The following is a 17092-nucleotide window of genomic DNA, read 5'->3' as shown; positions in this document are numbered from 1 at the left end:
GCTTGAAAAGTAGACTGCTTTTAATGCCAAAACATTTATCTGTATCAGTCAAGCCTGCATGTAAACACTAACTGCATTGACTTATGTTACTGCTTAATACTTATCAATTTATTATTATCAGCTCCTGCATATTGTCATTGAAATTTACACTCTAACATAAGAGAGTCTTGCTGTGATGTCTTTCTGAGCTATGCAGGCTCCTCTGTATGTGGTATATGCTCCTCTCAGTTGTGAATGAGTAACCTTCTTCCTTGAGTTGCTTTTCTTGACTCACATCTTGAATTGGAACACATTTGCAACTGACAGCTTAGTTACTATCCAGCATGTCTGTTAATTTTCTTGAACTATGTCCATCCTTCACCTCTCTAGATACTTTCATTATAGTTTTTTAACCCTCTTACCTGCATAAAAGAGGCAGTGTGGTCCTACACTGAGTTACTGGATTGCTCAGTTTTTGAAATGAATGGCCCTTTAAAACATCTAATTTATCGAAATCACACATTTTAGTCTGTTTCTTACCTTTAAAGTATTAATCCACACCAGTAATTTTATAAATCAAAAACATATCTCAGGATGCCAGTCACAAGTGAAATAAATATCACCATCAGGGTTTTATGCTGTCTTGGTCATTTTGTTTAATTTTTTTTTTCCAGTAGAAAAACAATCCCTTGATGATTATGAAACTATTACGAAAATACTCATAATTTCTGGCAAAGAGTAATAATTGTGAGATCACTGCCCATATTATATTTAGACATTACATCTGGACCGCACATGTATCAGTAGTAAAGGAGAACTATGGGAACAGATTGATTGGTGCACGGGAATATTTAAAGAAACGGTTGAGAATTTCACGATACTGTCTCTTCTCAGGATGGGCAATGCGAGTCAGAAGACAGTTTGTCACTGTATTTATTTATTTTTTCTTGAACTTATTTTGGTTTCCAATTCTGTGGTAAACTTCATTCTTACCGATGATATCCAGTTTTAGATCTTCTTTCCCCAGAATTCATGATCCCACTAAAATTTTAATTTGACTTTTTAATAGAGCATTTCTCATAATTTGTCCTTTCAGGATTTACGAAGAGCTTTCCGTTCATGTTCACTGTGGAGTAAAATGTCTTTCATATTTTCTAGCTCCCTCTTCTACAAAAACTCTGTTTTTCCTCAAAGCTACAAGAATGTGATGTCATCTGTATCATCACAACTCAGTTTATAAACAGGTAAGTAAGCTGGTACTGCTATTAAGCCCATCTTAAAAAAATATCTGAAAATGAAGAACAATCTAAATCTGTTAATTACTTTAGAAATTATAAAGTTTATATGTTCTTTGGATAAGATTTTGGCTTCTTTTAGCTTTTGGGTCTAGAACTGAACCTAGGGACATGCCTACACTAAGTACCTGCTTTAAGGGAAAGCTACCTCTGGCCCCATGGGTAACTTAGACAAGTTAACCTCTACGTACTCTGCATTTATTTGAGTGATGATACGTAAATGCATATTAGACACAACATGTGTAAACAATACATACTGCTGTAATGGTGAAGTGGTACTGATTCTCAGATTAAAAGATAACCCATCACTTAGTTTTCAATTATACTGAATTTTAGTGAGTGCCTAATGCTATAGCACCTTAAAAACACCATCACGTTCAGTGAAAGCTTCTGCCATGCTAGTTCCAATAGATATTTTTTTTCTTTTCCAATTCTCAGACATTGGTGGAGATTGCTTTTTTTTTTCTTCTCTACTTCTCATACATTGATGGAGACTAACACATGTATCATGCCTTTCCCAAATCAAGTGTTAATCTAGTGGTGTATAATGACTCTAGAAAAGAGTTTATTATTACCTTAGTTCCTCTGTATTGTTTCCTTTGTGTACAGAGGTGATAGCAGTCATAGAACGAATTCTGTGCACTCTTGTAAGCAGAAAGTATTTCTAACCGATACTGAACATCTATTACAGTATTAGAGTCCTGAAGGACATATGGCTTCAGTGTTTACTCATTTCTAGCCCCTGGGGACAGGACACTGATAGAGTGATTTTTGTATCCTATTAACTCTGCTGTTAATTATAAACAGCATATACATGATAAATTTTGTTCCAATATGATTTGAGTCATTTATGGATGTTGGATGCATCCTAAGCTAATAGGAAAAGAAATTTGTGGTGATATTGTTTCTGGATTAAATTGTCAAATGACCTTATAAATTATAACATGGGAAATAAAAACTTAAAATGTATTATTATTGTCAATCAAATGTTTATCACTGGGTTAAATATTTATGAAACATTTCATTAATTAATACCATCTTTCCATTTTTCAGTGTCTTTAAATATATATTTGCACGTATGTATGAAGAAAATATATAAAATGCTCTCAATATATTTAGCTAAAAATGTATGTGAATATTTCCCAACTTGACTAGAATAATTTTTATATTCTTATATTATTTATATCATGATTTTGCAGCACAAACTGTTTTCAGACACTGAGATCATATTAGTAGATAAAAATAATAGTTTTATATTATGGTTATCCATAGTAAGTCTTGCTTACACATAAAGCCCTGAGTTTCAAGCCTAACAGAACATATATATTGTGTATTATTTCCTTTTTACTTCAAAGGCTTTTCGAAGTTAAGGTGTCACCTGTCTTACAGGCAAGAGTAATACAGAAGAGCAGACTACCTCACTAGTGCATCGGGCAGAATTATGTACATTAGAGTTGCGTTCAATAGCTATCTGAGATAAGTCAGTTGGTAAATGATTATGATATTAACATTACATTGTAATTGTACATTGTTATTATAAGTTAATAACAATGACATTTGTAAAAGTTAAAACATATGGATTTTTTTTTCATGTACTTTAAGTTGATTCCCATACCACAGAAAGGAAGGAGGGCCCAGCATGTGAGAAGTACTATGAGCAGTAGCTGGCTCAGCTAAGAGATAGAGCAGTTCATTCAATTTCATTCAATGAATTAACAATTCATTTTTCAACAGTCAACTACTAGAACCACATCTGTGGTCGCTGATCTCCTGCTCTGTAGATGTTGTGCTCTCCATTGCAATGACAAGTTGAAATAAATTTTTTCATGTCCAGATCAATATTTATTTGCTTTTAAGAGGAAATATGGTATAAATAAACAGTAAAAGACGTGTCAGTGCTGATTTCAGCATCATTGAGCTAATTTACATATGAAGGTGAAATATTCACATTGAATAAAAGGGAGGCATGGTCACATTAGAACTGCTTCAACAAACCCTTAGTGAAAGAGATCATGAATAATGTTTGAAGAGCCTAAGGGAGAAAGCCAGAATGTCTTCTCATTGGCGACAGAAATGAAAAGGCCATTTTCCCTAGTCTTTGTGACTAAGTGAAGAGGATGGTAAAAACTGCGGTCCTCAGTTTCACTGTGTTTATTCGGTGTCATTTATACTGCTGATCACTGTTAAAAAGCCAAGAGCATCCCTAATGATTAGTATCAGTTACACTTTTTCAGAGATACATGTATATGAGGACATATACAAAGTGGTTGCCCTGTGCTTTGGAATGAGACTCTTATGTGAATTATCATTCAACCTAGTAACTCATTTTCATATAAAATAATCATTTCATAAGACAGTTGTATAATTGCTCTTATTCTGACTAAACCAAGGTTTTCTATGAAAAGTACAGTAATTGCAATTGCTTTTACGTCTTGACCTACTTTTAAACTTTTAAAACTATTGTAAGAAAAGATTCTGATTATTATTAATGAGTCACAGCGACATGATTTAATAATTACTATGTTTTAAATTTAATGTAGGAAGGGGTGTGTGAGTGTATGTGTGTGTGGGGGTGTATGGGTGTATGTGCACACATGTGTCCGTGGGCTTATGTGTGCGCATGTGTTTGTGTGTGTGTGTCACAGCAGCAGGAGAAGGAAAGAGAACACTCTACAGAAGTTGGTTCTCTCTTTTCACCACGTGTGTCCCAGGGAACAATTTCAGGTCATCAAATTTGGTTTCAGGAGGCTTTACCTCCTGAGCTATTTTGATGTCTCATCCAATGATATTTTTTAGTAGTGCTAGGTATATACTAGAAAATTGTTGTGCAATCAAATAAAATATTGAATCAAAGTAAAAATAAGCCCAATATTGAAATGCATGATATTCAAAAAATACAATAAAAGTCAAAGAAAGAAGACACAACAATTTAAAAACATAATTGAATTTAGTACCTTCTTCTCTCCATAATATGTTAGCTACTGCAGCATGCCGAAAAAAGAGAAGAGAAAAACAAATCAGGAAAAGTTAGTTATTTGTCAAAATATGTTCATTTAATAATAAATAGAGAGTAAATCAACAAATAATTAAAATATTATGACAGAAGTACTGGAAAATGCTATTCATCTTTTTTGAAATTATAAGTTAATAGTCTGTTTATTTTTGTGAAGAAACACTATACATTAAAAAATGATTAAGTAACAGAAATTTCTAACACATCTAGTTATTCCCAGAGTGTTTTGACACTTTCATTTTTCTTAAGTCAAATCTATGTGTATCAACCCAAAACTATACCTGTTATTTTCTGCTTTCTGTTTGTTTGCTTGCTTGTTTCATTGAACCAGGATCTCATGCTGTAGCCCTGACTGGCCTGAAACTGATCAGGTAGCCCACACAGGCCATAAACTCTTAGCAGTTTGCCTTCCTTGGATACTTGTATGGTGTTATTACAAGTATGAGCTACCTTATTTAGCTAAGAAATACCTTCTAAAAGAAATGGGAGCTATGCTAAGTCACAACATTTAATAAGTACACATCAAGTTTGTCAAACAGGATAATAATGTAGAAATATACAAAATAAAGGATGGTAAATATATATTCCCTTGGAAGAACTAGAGGACACTGTAAGATGCTTTTTACACCTGAACACCAAAGTATATCGATGATTTGCTGAAAAAAAAAAAAAAAAAAAAAAAAAGGAGTACATCAAATCCTATCCTTCTTTCCTTTTTATTTATTTATTATTTATTACAATTTATTCACTTTGTATCCCAGTGTTAGCTCTTCCTACTCTCACTGCCCCCCCCCACCCTGGTCTTTTCCCAGTCTTACCCTCCCTCCTTCTTCTCCCCCTATGCTCCTTCCCTAGCCCATCAGGTCTCATCAGGACTGGCTGAATCATCTTCCTCTATGGCACAGCGAGGTTGCACCCCCCCCCCAAGCAGGAGGTGATCAATGAGCCTGCCACTCAGTTCATGTCAGAGACAGCCCCAGTTCCTCTTACTAGGAAACCCACTTGGAGACTAAGCTTCCATGGACTACATCTGAGCAGGGGTGTCTAGGTCCTTAATATGCATGGTCCTTGGTTGGAGTATCTGTCTCTGAAGGACCCCATGCCCAGTTTTTTGTTGTTGTTGTTGTTTTGTTTTGTTTGTTTGTTTTTGACTTCTTGATCTCCTCATGAAGCTGCTGTCCCCTCCAGGTCTTTCTAACTCCCATTTCTTCCATAAGATTCCCTGCACTCATGGCTCAGCCGCTAAAGGCTCACAACCACAAATATCCTATTTTCTTAATATTAACCTGCTTGTTTTCAAGAGTGGGACTCCATATATGATACAGATAGAAAATATTCAGATATTGAGGAATTTCAAAGTGCACATTACAAGGAATAGAGGTGCAGAGCCCTGACAGGGTGGTCACTTAGCATCACACCCTATAACTGATGGCCATAATGTGTACAAAAAGCCACTTTGACTCTGGTTGCTTTGATCAAATAACCAAGATTCTTCCCTTTCACGTCTTTCCATTATTTTTTAATGTTTTATGAAATATTCATGAATAGAGAAGAATTTTGATCCATTCATGAGTTTGTGATATAGAAATAAAAATTTGCAACATGCTTATTCATTTGCATTAGCAAACCCAGCCTGCTCGTCATATGTTCCATATTAGTCAGTTACAGTATATGGATTTCTACCTGTTAAAAAGTACCAATTTTTTTTTCTCATCTATCAATCTAACTATGTTGCAGGGATTAGAAGTCAGCACAATGTGATGTGGATTTTCAAACTTCTGTCAGTCATAAAAGATTTATGTGTTACATACCTAGTGCATGTGTAAATTTGATGTGGTATCTGCCTGTCGACTTAGCTAATTCCTTTAAAATATGTTCCTCCAAATAAGGTGGCTATTTTTAAAGCTTTTTTAAATTTTATTTTTTAGGATATAATTATCTCATTCTTCCATTCTCTTTTTTTCTCTCCAATCACTTTCATATTCCTGTTCTTGCTCCCTTTCAAATTCATGGCTTCTTTTTCATTAGTTTCCACATGCACATATTTTTTGTACATCTATATTCCTTAATATAACCTGTTCAGTCTATATGATGTTCCTTGTGTGTATGACAAGTTAGAGATGGCTGTCCGCTGTTAGATAATGGATTGGTCTGCTCTTCTCTGCGGAACTGTTTCTTCCCATCTGCTCTGAGAAGAACCAGTAACTCTTGGTGGAATTCCTCGTTGAGTTGTGTCAATCACATATGTGATTGCTAATATGTGACTTTCTGCAAACAAGTGTGAATAAAACCTGGTATATTTAAATACTTAAATATAAATTACAGTACATGAATAAGCTTGAAAGTCAGTTATTTGAAAATGTTTCCAGAAAATATGAGCAAATGCCATAATAATATGACCAACTCCTTAACGCTATAGTGGTGGCATTACTAATTTATTTGTTTTGAATTTTATCAGACACTCATGTACTACAATGACTTTATTTAGCCATATGTACATATGTACAACCTAGGCATATACACATGCAAACACAGAAAATATGTACTCCGAATTCTCTGTGAAACTGTTCTAAATGTTTAAAATTTTAACGTTTTAAATGTGTCTGCTTGTGTGTATTTTGATTTTTATCATTTATTAATCTAAATATATTTTCAGGGATTATCAGATAGCACAAAATGGTGGAGCTCTACACACTTCTATCAGTCATAAAGACATTTGAATTACATATGAATGTGTGTTATGCACAATTCCAGAAACTGAGCAATTGCCTACAGTCAGGATAAAAATTAGTTTCCCTTAAATGTATTTTTTAATCAGGTATGTGGAAGGCAGTGAACGTGACATAGCTTATGGTGTTCACCATTTAAAGACAAGTATGTCTGAAGGAGAAGAGGGGCCACCAGAAGCGTTAGAGCTGGAGGTACAAATGGTTGTGCTCTACCTGATGTGGGCGTCGGGAATAGATGATTTTTTTTTTTAATTTCTGAGCCACCATTTCAGCACATATGGACTACCATGATGTACTCTTTATAATACAAACTCTTGCACTCAACATTATGTCTCTCTGAATTTTCTACCAGAGTTCTTCAGCTAGCATCTTTTTAATGAATGCTGTGCTTGTTTCATTTTAATGCAGTTCTATTACGTTCCCTACAGCTACCCTATCTGGAAATGAGAGTATAGATATAATAACTTGTACTTCCATATTCTTATGAACAACAACTTACTCTGTAATATGACATTACAGTTCTTTGTTCTAATCCCTTGGACAATATGCTTTTTAAAATTATAGACTTCAGTTTAACACTTAGTTATTAAATATCTTGAATATAAGATTACCTCAGAAGATAAGTAACATCTTCTATTGAAAATGCAGATCAACAGGACAGATACCAGGCATTGATTTTTTTTAATGGTTTGCCTTACTCTATGTATTAGGAGGCTGTGATTCTCTTTAAAGTCATGGGTGTCATATTTTTATGCTCTGTGAGGAAGTACATTTGCAGAGTTGGAATATTATAAAAGCAACAATAGAAAGACAGTTAATGACATAGCACTGTAGCACAGTACAGAAGAGCTGTTTCTCTTGTCTACACCTGCTTAAACCTTCTGGGTTTTACCTAAGCACTTCTATTCCTTACATTTCTCCTAGTCTGAAAGCTTACAGTTTTTAATGGCTCAAAGACAGTTTTGATAAAGTGCATTTGTGTGAGCATAACATTTAAGCTACATGTCTCATTGTCTGCCCTCCTTCTAGATTTAAGAAAATGACTTAACATTTACATTACCACGCAGATGTAAAAAGACAAGCTTAAGACAAAAATTTAACGTATCTAAACGTTCGCATTATAGGGCATGAAATTTCTCTGAATGTACCTATGGGAAATGAAATGATATATTTTTAAATGTTGTTTTTAGCCTAGAAATTATATTATCTCTGTCAAGTTCACTGCCTTTCACATGCCTGATTAAAAGATACATTTAAAGGAAACTAATCTTCTTTTCATCCTGAATGAAGGCAATTTCCCTGTTGTTAGAGTCCAAACCTGTGTCTTATACAAACAGACTAGGCTGCAGCATCTAGTGTGTCTACTGGGAGATGAGCGTAACCTGGGCAGGAAATGGTAGCCCCAGGTTTAAAGTGATGAGGGAGACTAATCCAATTATTGGGTTGGGGGGCTCGTAATAGATATCAAGAAACTATTCCAGTAAACAGAGAGTCAAGTCCACTGATAGGGGAGGTCCTCCTCTCCTTCTTTCTGATCTTAGTCTTGGGGAGGAGCATGCATGCAGAAAGGGGGGGAGGGGGACTGGGAGGGGAGGAGGGAGGGGCTTATGGGGGATACAAAATGAATAAAGTGTGATTAATAAAAGTTAAATAGCTCTTACTATTTCCCACTTGTTACATAGAATTCCATTCACTCTGCCCAACAGTTGGCCATCAGACTCAGCATCTGCTTTGATAGTCTGCAGGGCAGAGGCTTTCAGAGGCCCACTCAGGGCCATTCAAGTGTTCTCCCATTCTGGCACAGCTTCCTCTGGAATAAACTATCTGAAGCTATCACACAAAGGTCATATGATCTTATAGACTATCTCTAAAATCACTCTCCTACTTTGAACCTACCCAACTGATATCTTCCCTGAATCTGTGTCACAAGTGACGCCGAGCTTGGACACAAAAAGATAGAACACATTAGGTAATCAAGTGGTCAGTAAGTCATCTTAGTCCTCACATGTTTTCAATATAAGAAAACAAAATTTATGAGTACTTTTTAAGTAACACCCACAAATCCAGACTGCTAACACCCAAAATTCCCTAGATATGGAAATTCTGGCTTCACCACTGTCGGAAAGTATGGATGAGCTTCCATCACTGAAATGATTGCTTTATGACACTATGACACGCAACGAATAGCAACATTAATACATATGTATTTGTGATTGACTATCAATAAACCAGGAGAAATGGTGTCATGCAGGTTGACTGTGTATCATTTGTTCTTCCATATCTAGAAAATACATCACAGTGGTAATCTAATCAGAGGAGTAAAGAAAATGCTTATAAAATATCTTCAGTACTTGGCATATAAACAGATGTTTAGAAGACATTATAAAGACATATGTATCACAGAAAAAAAATCAAGAAGATTAAACTAATGAAAATAAGTAAAATCTAGAGCATGGCAAAGAGTAAATTGTTTCTTGAAAACTGTTGCATATAGTAAATAATTTGGTAAAAGACCATTATTTATAACATTATTTATTACTGAACATGTATTTTAAGCTCCACACTACTTAACGTAACCATAAGTATATGTTTAATATAGTTAAATAGTAATATAACTTTATATACAGGTATAGTTATATAAAAACACAATGTCAAACAATATTCTTTAAAGGAAATTGACATCATTTAAAATGATTTATCAAGATAAATAAGGATTATTAAAAATTTTTGTATGGGAAGTAACAAATTGTAATTTTAAATCAAAATAATTAAATAGACAAATATTTTGCCACTCTGGCAAAAACAATCTATAAATTTGTAAAACTGACTTAACATTACATTTATAAAACAGGAGAGAGTGAAGGGATATAAGGTCAACAAAACATAAACAGGACAGTCTCTGAAGTAGGTTAAAAAGGTGCTTTCTGGAATCATTAGGATATACGATAATAACTAAAATGCATTTGGTATCACACTGAGTGACCCATGCTTGTATGGACAAAAGCATGTCTTATTTTTAAAAAAGGCTGATTTTGAAGTAACCTTGATGAACTTCATCCTAAAGTTCATACTAAAATATATTTTTGAAGAAAATATAGTGCATGGACTGTGAGAGATAAATAAGCTAGCATTTGCTTTATAAGCAATAAAAAGATAAAATTTGAAAGTACTTACAACAGTGCTTGGAACACATACAATGCATGTGTAAATGTGTACGGATACCAATAAAAACATGTCCATAAGCATAGGTACATAGATATTTTAAGCAAAATTGTCTACATGGAAAAAATTTTAAAGACAAAGGTGTTTTGCTTATGACTGAAATATCAAGGAACTTGGGGGAAAATATGTTTACTGCAATAGCTGTGGATAGACTCCTGAAGAGAGGAATTGAATAAAATGCACAAGATCTTAGCTTCCATTTATAACACATGGAAACATTTAAATAGAATTATATAGATTGTCTGGATAGTGAAGACAGCTGCAGGATGAGGGGCTTTAGAGTCTTCTAAGGGCAACCTTAGCTATTCAGTGCTACATGTCTCTAAAATCCAAAGACGGGGAACAGCTTGGCAATGCAGCTTGGTGGTAGAAGTCTCACAAACATGCACAAATCCTGGGTTCTGTCACTAGTACAAACTGGCTAGGGCTTTTCTCTCTGAGCCATAAGTATACAGAATATACTTGGTTATTTTCAAGCTAATATCAGAGAGAGCAACACCTGCTGTAGGGCTTCACAAACCGCTCTATTGGGTTAGTCTACAGAAAACCTTCTTGAAAACCATACAGGAAAAGCCAGCCCAAGTCAAGGTCAGTCATGGAAGTTTAATACAAGATGCCCAAGGCCAGGTCACGCTCAATCTGCATACATTAATAATCAAATTCACATGAATTTTAGAGGTGACCTTCTAAGCATAGGAAACACTGATATCTAAGTCTCAGTAAAAGGAATACTGCTGTCCCACAGATTTAGACCAGCAACTTAGAAGCTGAGTTTAAATTATGTTTTGCTTTCAGCTTTGAAATATGAATGCTTCGACTAAGTTCCTTGACTACTTCAACTTGTTTCACTAGAGAGTAGATGTTGAAAAATGGTGAAAGGGACACTTTGCCCTGTTCTATAGTTCTCTCGGCATCTCTCCACTTCTTTGCCAACCACGCTCCCAAACAACAGCATCTGAACTAATAAGAGAACATCACCAGCTGCTTCTTCTATTCTTGACGCCAGAAAGGGGTGAAGATAAGCAATGGCAGCAGTGACCCTCCAGGAGTTGTCATTACTGGGACAGAGCACAAAGGAAGAGGCTCAAAGACGTTTAAGAGAGAAGACAAAGACACAGCTAGAGCAAGTAACCTCCGTCAGCCAGCAGCCTGGAGAGAAACTTCTGCAAAAAGACTGCTGGTGTCTCCTGGGGGGGGGGGGGGGGGGGGGAAGGGCAACCCCCGGAAAGGGCGGGGGGGCTGGGGGGGGGGGGGGGGGGGGGGGGTCAGTGCAACCTCCTGAAAGCACACAGACTCTAGAATTAAAATGTTATCCGGCACCATCTATAAGACATATAAAGCAGTTTCCCTTATATCTTCATACATCCCTCAATCTTTCATTTCTTATGCTCACACTATCAGAAGAAAAATGCCTATATTTAATAAGAGCATAAATCTTATATTTTTTGAAATAAATTTCAAACTTCAAAAAGAATGTATTGTGTAAATATAAACCATAAAACACGAACTTAGTTACTTTGAACAGTGATAAGATATCTAACATTTATAGTAAAATATTAAACAAAGAGTTGTACCTTCTAAAAACGGGTGGGTAAATTATTAAAATGCTGGACTTTAAAAATTTTGATACTAAATATGAAATAATTAAATTTTTTCTCTAAGAATCTCCTATAAAGAGTATATTGCTAACAGTTTTATTCATTCAGTAGGTTTTATCTATTATTTGATGTAGGACAATAATAATTCCAGCTGTGTGAAACATCTGACCTCTTTGCTTATGCTAGACATTGTTAAGGGTTGCAGATCACCTGATCCACTTGATATTTATTTCAACAAATGTCTTCAATGACGTTAACCTATTCCCCAGTTAAATCTAAAATTTAAAATAGGAGATGAGTTTCTCAAAATCTAATGGAGGAAGTAAATAATCCAAATTAATATAATGTTCTGAAAGCCAGTGGATGAATTGGCCAACCACTTTCTTTGAGCATAACATATACTGTTTTTAACTAAAGCTCTGTATCCCTGTGTAAAGCCAAAAATATCCCTGTGTAAGGTTGGTCCAAGTCATACAGGAACAAGGAAGGTTGCAGAAAGATGATCTCCTAGGCTTTGTCACAGAAGGCTCTTTATGGAGTAAGACAAGATTTAAGTTCACAATGAACTAAACAAATATAAGAAGCCTAAGACAAATATTTAGTTCCTGAATATTTTTATTTGCTTATGCATTATGAAGAAGTACTCTTGTAAAAATACTGATTTGCTTCTTAGAAACCTGAGTAAGGTAATAAAGAAAATTGTAGTATCTTTAAAAAAAAAAAACTTGCATTATGCCAAACAATATTTTCTTCCTTTTTCATTATTATTTACTTTGTATCCCAGTTATAGACCCCTCCCTCATCTTCTCCCACCCTACCCTCCCTCTCTCTTTGCCCCTATGTCCCTCCCCTATTCCATTGATAGGGGAGGTCCTTCTCCCCTACTATCTGACCTTAGCCTATCAGGTCTCATGAGGACTGTCTGGATCATCTTTCTCTGAGGCCTAGAAAGGCCACGTTGCCAGAAGGAGATGATCAAAGAGCAGGCAAGCAAGTTCATGCCACTGACTGCACCTGCTTCCCTTATTGGGGAACTCACATAGAGACTGAGCAGCCCATGGGCTACATCTGAGCAGGGGATGTAGGTCCCCTCCATGCACGGTCCATGGTTGATCCATCAGTCTCTGCACACAACCCTGGACCCAGATTTTTTGGCTCTGTTGGTCTCCTTGTGGAGGTCTTGTCCCCTCCAGGTCTTTCAGTCTCCCCCTTCTTCTATGACAGTCCATGCACTCTGCCCAAAGCTTGGCTGAGTCTCAGCACTTGCTTTGATAGTGTGTACAGTCTTTCAAAGGCCCTCTGTAGAAGCTTGCCCTGGCCCCTATCTTCTACTTCTGATGTCTATCCTGTTTGCCCTTCTGAATGGGGATTAAGCATCTTCCCTAGGGACCTCCTTGCTGTTTAGCTTCTTTAGGATTCTAGACTTTCTTATGTTTATCCTATATTATATGGCTAATATCAACTTATAAGTGAGTATATACCATGTGTGTCTATAGATGCATAAGCCACGTGTGATAAGTCAATGAAATAGGAATCTTTTATAATGAGTTGATAAATCACCCCCACATCCACTGTTGGTTTAGAGACTTAATATTCAAACAAGAGGAGAGTCATGAAGAGTAGGAGAGAGAGTAAGAGAGCCATTGTGAGTAGGAGTTAGCCACATTTTTTTTAATCTCCGTCATAGTTTTCTCTTGTATTTTCTGTTTAATCTTGAGGGATCCATAGAAATGCATTATAGCTTTCTTTTGTAATAAAATAATGCGGACTGATAGTATATACTTGGCTTCTCCTCTGCCCATCTTCTAAAGACTGTTTGCCTGCAAATTCCATGAATAGAAAAGATGATCCTGGGTGACGTAACATGCGGAACTACCTTTTGGCTTTAAGGCATGTTTCTGTTAAAAGTAAAGAGTATGACAATTTGAAAAAGTGCTTTGGAGATTTAGGCTTCTTTGTCTCTGAAATCTCTTTTTAAAGCTACAGGTATTTTTGCATTTTGGTTATATATACTTATGTACTATCTATGTATCTATTTAGCATGATATTTTTCATGCATTACTTGTGTTACTTTATTCCTAGTAAATCTTTTAATGATTAGGATTTCTTTTCAAACACAGTAGCACATAATTTTACTCTTTGCACTGCTCAGTATAAGGGAAGAAGAGCATGAATATAGGAAATTGAGGCTTTCCTGGACAACAACAACTCTATCTCAAAGACAAATACACAAACAAAAAAGATAACAGTACGGATGCAGAGTAAACATCCTGACTGGTACAACCCTCACAGTCCATCCTTATCAGAATCAGAGGCAATGATGGATAATCTGTCTGTCCTCCACATCCACACTGTAAAATGTTGATTTAGTTAGCATGCCTAAAATTACATAAATAAACCATGTCATTAAATTCTAAATGTGCCTTGGTAATATGGCATTAGGCTAGTAAAATTTAATGCAAGATATATACATATAAACTTCAGGAAATAAAATAAGACAGATTTTATCTTTATCATGTGCAATAGTGATTTCTATTTGTCCACAATTGCTATAAACCAGGCAACTTAGTGACATTAACACCATATACTATCATATTACATGGTACAGTGCTATTATTGTATAAAAATGACCACATATTAGAAGTAGATTAAATTAATATCACTGGAAACAGAATTATTTTTAGAATTATAGGCTTCAGTTACTGAATGATGGGACTGTTAATTTGAGCATCTGCTGGTCAACAACATTTATTGTGCAATTTACTTCTTGGATGTGATAATAATGGCCAAGTTAAGTAGCACAAATATTTTAACTAGTGATGAAAATAAAATCCTACATAATAACAAAAGCTTATCAAGCATTTATTGTATAATAAATAGTAAACTTAATCTTCACTTGATTATATTATTTACAGGCAGACATTTACAGTATTTTTTCTTTTGTAATTTATTTATTTATTTTAATTTATTGTTTTATTTCAATTTATTCACTTTGTATCCTGGGTTTGGCCCTCTCCCTCATCACCTCCCAATTCCATTCTCCCTCCCTTTTTCCCCCCATGCCCCTCCCCTAGTCCACTGTTAAGGGAGGTCCTCCTCCCTTTCTATCTGACCCTAGCCTATCTGGTCTCAAAAGGACTGGTTGCATTGTCTTCCTCTGTGGCCTGATAAGGCTGCACCCCCCTATATGATATTTTATTTAATCCATACCTCCTTCATTTTATTATATTTCTCCTTTCTAATAAAAGGCTCATTAATGTGCTTGTAATACCAGAATTTGCTCTTTCTCCAGACTTGTTATAGCCAAATAAGGCCATGCTTTATGCCACTATAAAACTGTCTTCCTCTTCTAAAATAGACAAATATGTCCTAAAACCTTTCATACCTTTAAAAGGTTTAGTATAGCTGGAGAGTAGGTTCAGGAGTTGAGAGAGCTTGCTGTTCTCCTGAAGAGCCTAAGTTCAGTTCCTAGCATCCATTTTGAGATGCTCACAACCAGCTTTGAACCTCCACCTTCAGAGGCTCCTGACTACTGTGAGCACCTGCATCCATGCAGAGATACCCATGTATAGAAAACACACATACACGTATATGCACACACACAAATTAAAGAAACTATAATCTTCAATAATATTTTTAAGTTTTTGGCCAATATCTGCAATTGTCATATATTTAAATATTTATAAGTTAAATCACAATTATTGTAATTTTATATTCTTAACATATTTGAGTATCACATCTTAAAATGATTGATTATTGCTGTAGATTATTCTTGCTGTAGAATTTAACCTACTTAGAACATTCTTATAGTGTGATCAAAATATTCAATTTTCCCTAGGAATTCCTGAGGTAAGGATTGAAAACTTTCTATGGAGAGTGGCACTGGATATGGAGCTAAAGTGTGACAGATTGATGACACAAGAGAAAATACATTTAAACTGGTCTCTAACGGCTCTGGGAATACTATGACCTGTTTTTTTTTAATTCTTTATTAATTACACTTTATTCACTTTGTATCCCCCCTGTGGTTCCCTCCCTCCTCCCGTCCCAATCTTAATTCATAAAAGGAAAGAATTCAGTAAATTGTAAAAAAAGATGAGAAGGCTACCACGTTTAGAACTAATGAACTTCAAGCTGGGCACAGTTGTGCATGTCTGTAGTTCCAGCACTCAGGGTGGCAGAAGCAGGAGGATCTGTTTGAGTTTGAGGCCAGCCTGGTCAACAAAGTGACTACAGGAGAGCCAAGTCTACACAGAGAAATCCTGTCTCAAAAAAAAGAAATAGACAAATAGAAATGGTTTTAATAAAGCAATTGTACATGCATACTAATATATATGCACATACAGAAAATATGTATGTGTATGTATGTCAATTTTTCTGTTGCAGAATGATAGACTGTAAAATTACTCTTGTATTTAAAAAAAAAAAGTGAAGATGAGACTTGATAGACTAGAGTCAGAGTGAAGGGGAGGACAACCTCTCCTATCAGTGGACTTGGAGAGGAGCATGGGAGGAGATGAGGAAGGGGGTGGGGTTAGGAGGGAATGAAGGAGGGGGCTACAGCGGGGATACGAAGTAAATAATCTATATTTTATAAAAATATGAATAAATAAAAAACAAAGTGAATAAACTAAAACAAAAAGAAATGGTTTTAATGTATTTAACTCATACAAGGATTGTTGTAATAATCTAACATTACCAAAGGTACCAATGTGACAATGAAAAAGGAAAGGATATATATCATATACATCATCACAACATATTTTCTATATTTGGATGACAATATGCTGTTTTAATACACTTAGATATCATGATCTGACATGGTAAATTAGCTGTATTAACCCTGTTCTTCGCAACATTCTGGCCAGATGTGATGTAATGCCTGCTTGGATTTAAGTAGCCAGTAACTTAAACACTCCCTATGGCAGACAGATTGCTCTTCATGTACTTTAACCCTGACTGTGAGTCTTGTCAGCAGCACGCTACTGGGAGTGGAGATGCATAAAATGTTTGCTAAACGCAAGATGTTTTCTTAAAAATAGCATATGTCCTTTGTCTAAGCCTACATGTGAACTTCAGATCATTCTCTCCTGATTCTTGATATAAGCAACACACAGCACCCTATGACATACCCATTAAATCTTAGTTACCATACTTTAACCTTAAAAAATATTAGGATATCAGTTAGAATTCCATTTTGCAATTCAGTTTTCTTTCTTTCTTTCTTTCTTTCTTTCTTTCTTTCTTTCTTTCTTT

General features: G+C 35.4%; 1 protein-coding gene across 1 annotated transcript in view; it reads right to left on the bottom strand.

The window, feature by feature from the left end:
• Nucleotides 1-17092, bottom strand: part of Fstl5 (follistatin like 5) — a 687984-nt gene that overhangs the window by 95420 nt on the left and 575472 nt on the right. Inside the window, exon 11 of the mRNA XM_055596667.1 lies at nt 4229-4255. Within this exon, the coding sequence (XP_055452642.1) occupies nt 4229-4255 (27 nt within the window). The remainder of the gene's footprint in view (nt 1-4228; nt 4256-17092) is intronic.

The sequence above is a fragment of the Psammomys obesus genome, unplaced genomic scaffold (genome assembly GCF_907164565.1).
Source record: "Psammomys obesus unplaced genomic scaffold, mPsaObe1.curated_primary_1811, whole genome shotgun sequence".
Classification (NCBI taxonomy): domain Eukaryota; kingdom Metazoa; phylum Chordata; class Mammalia; order Rodentia; family Muridae; genus Psammomys; species Psammomys obesus.
Note: the sequence above shows the minus strand (reverse complement) of the source record. Positions and strands in the feature narration are given on the sequence as shown.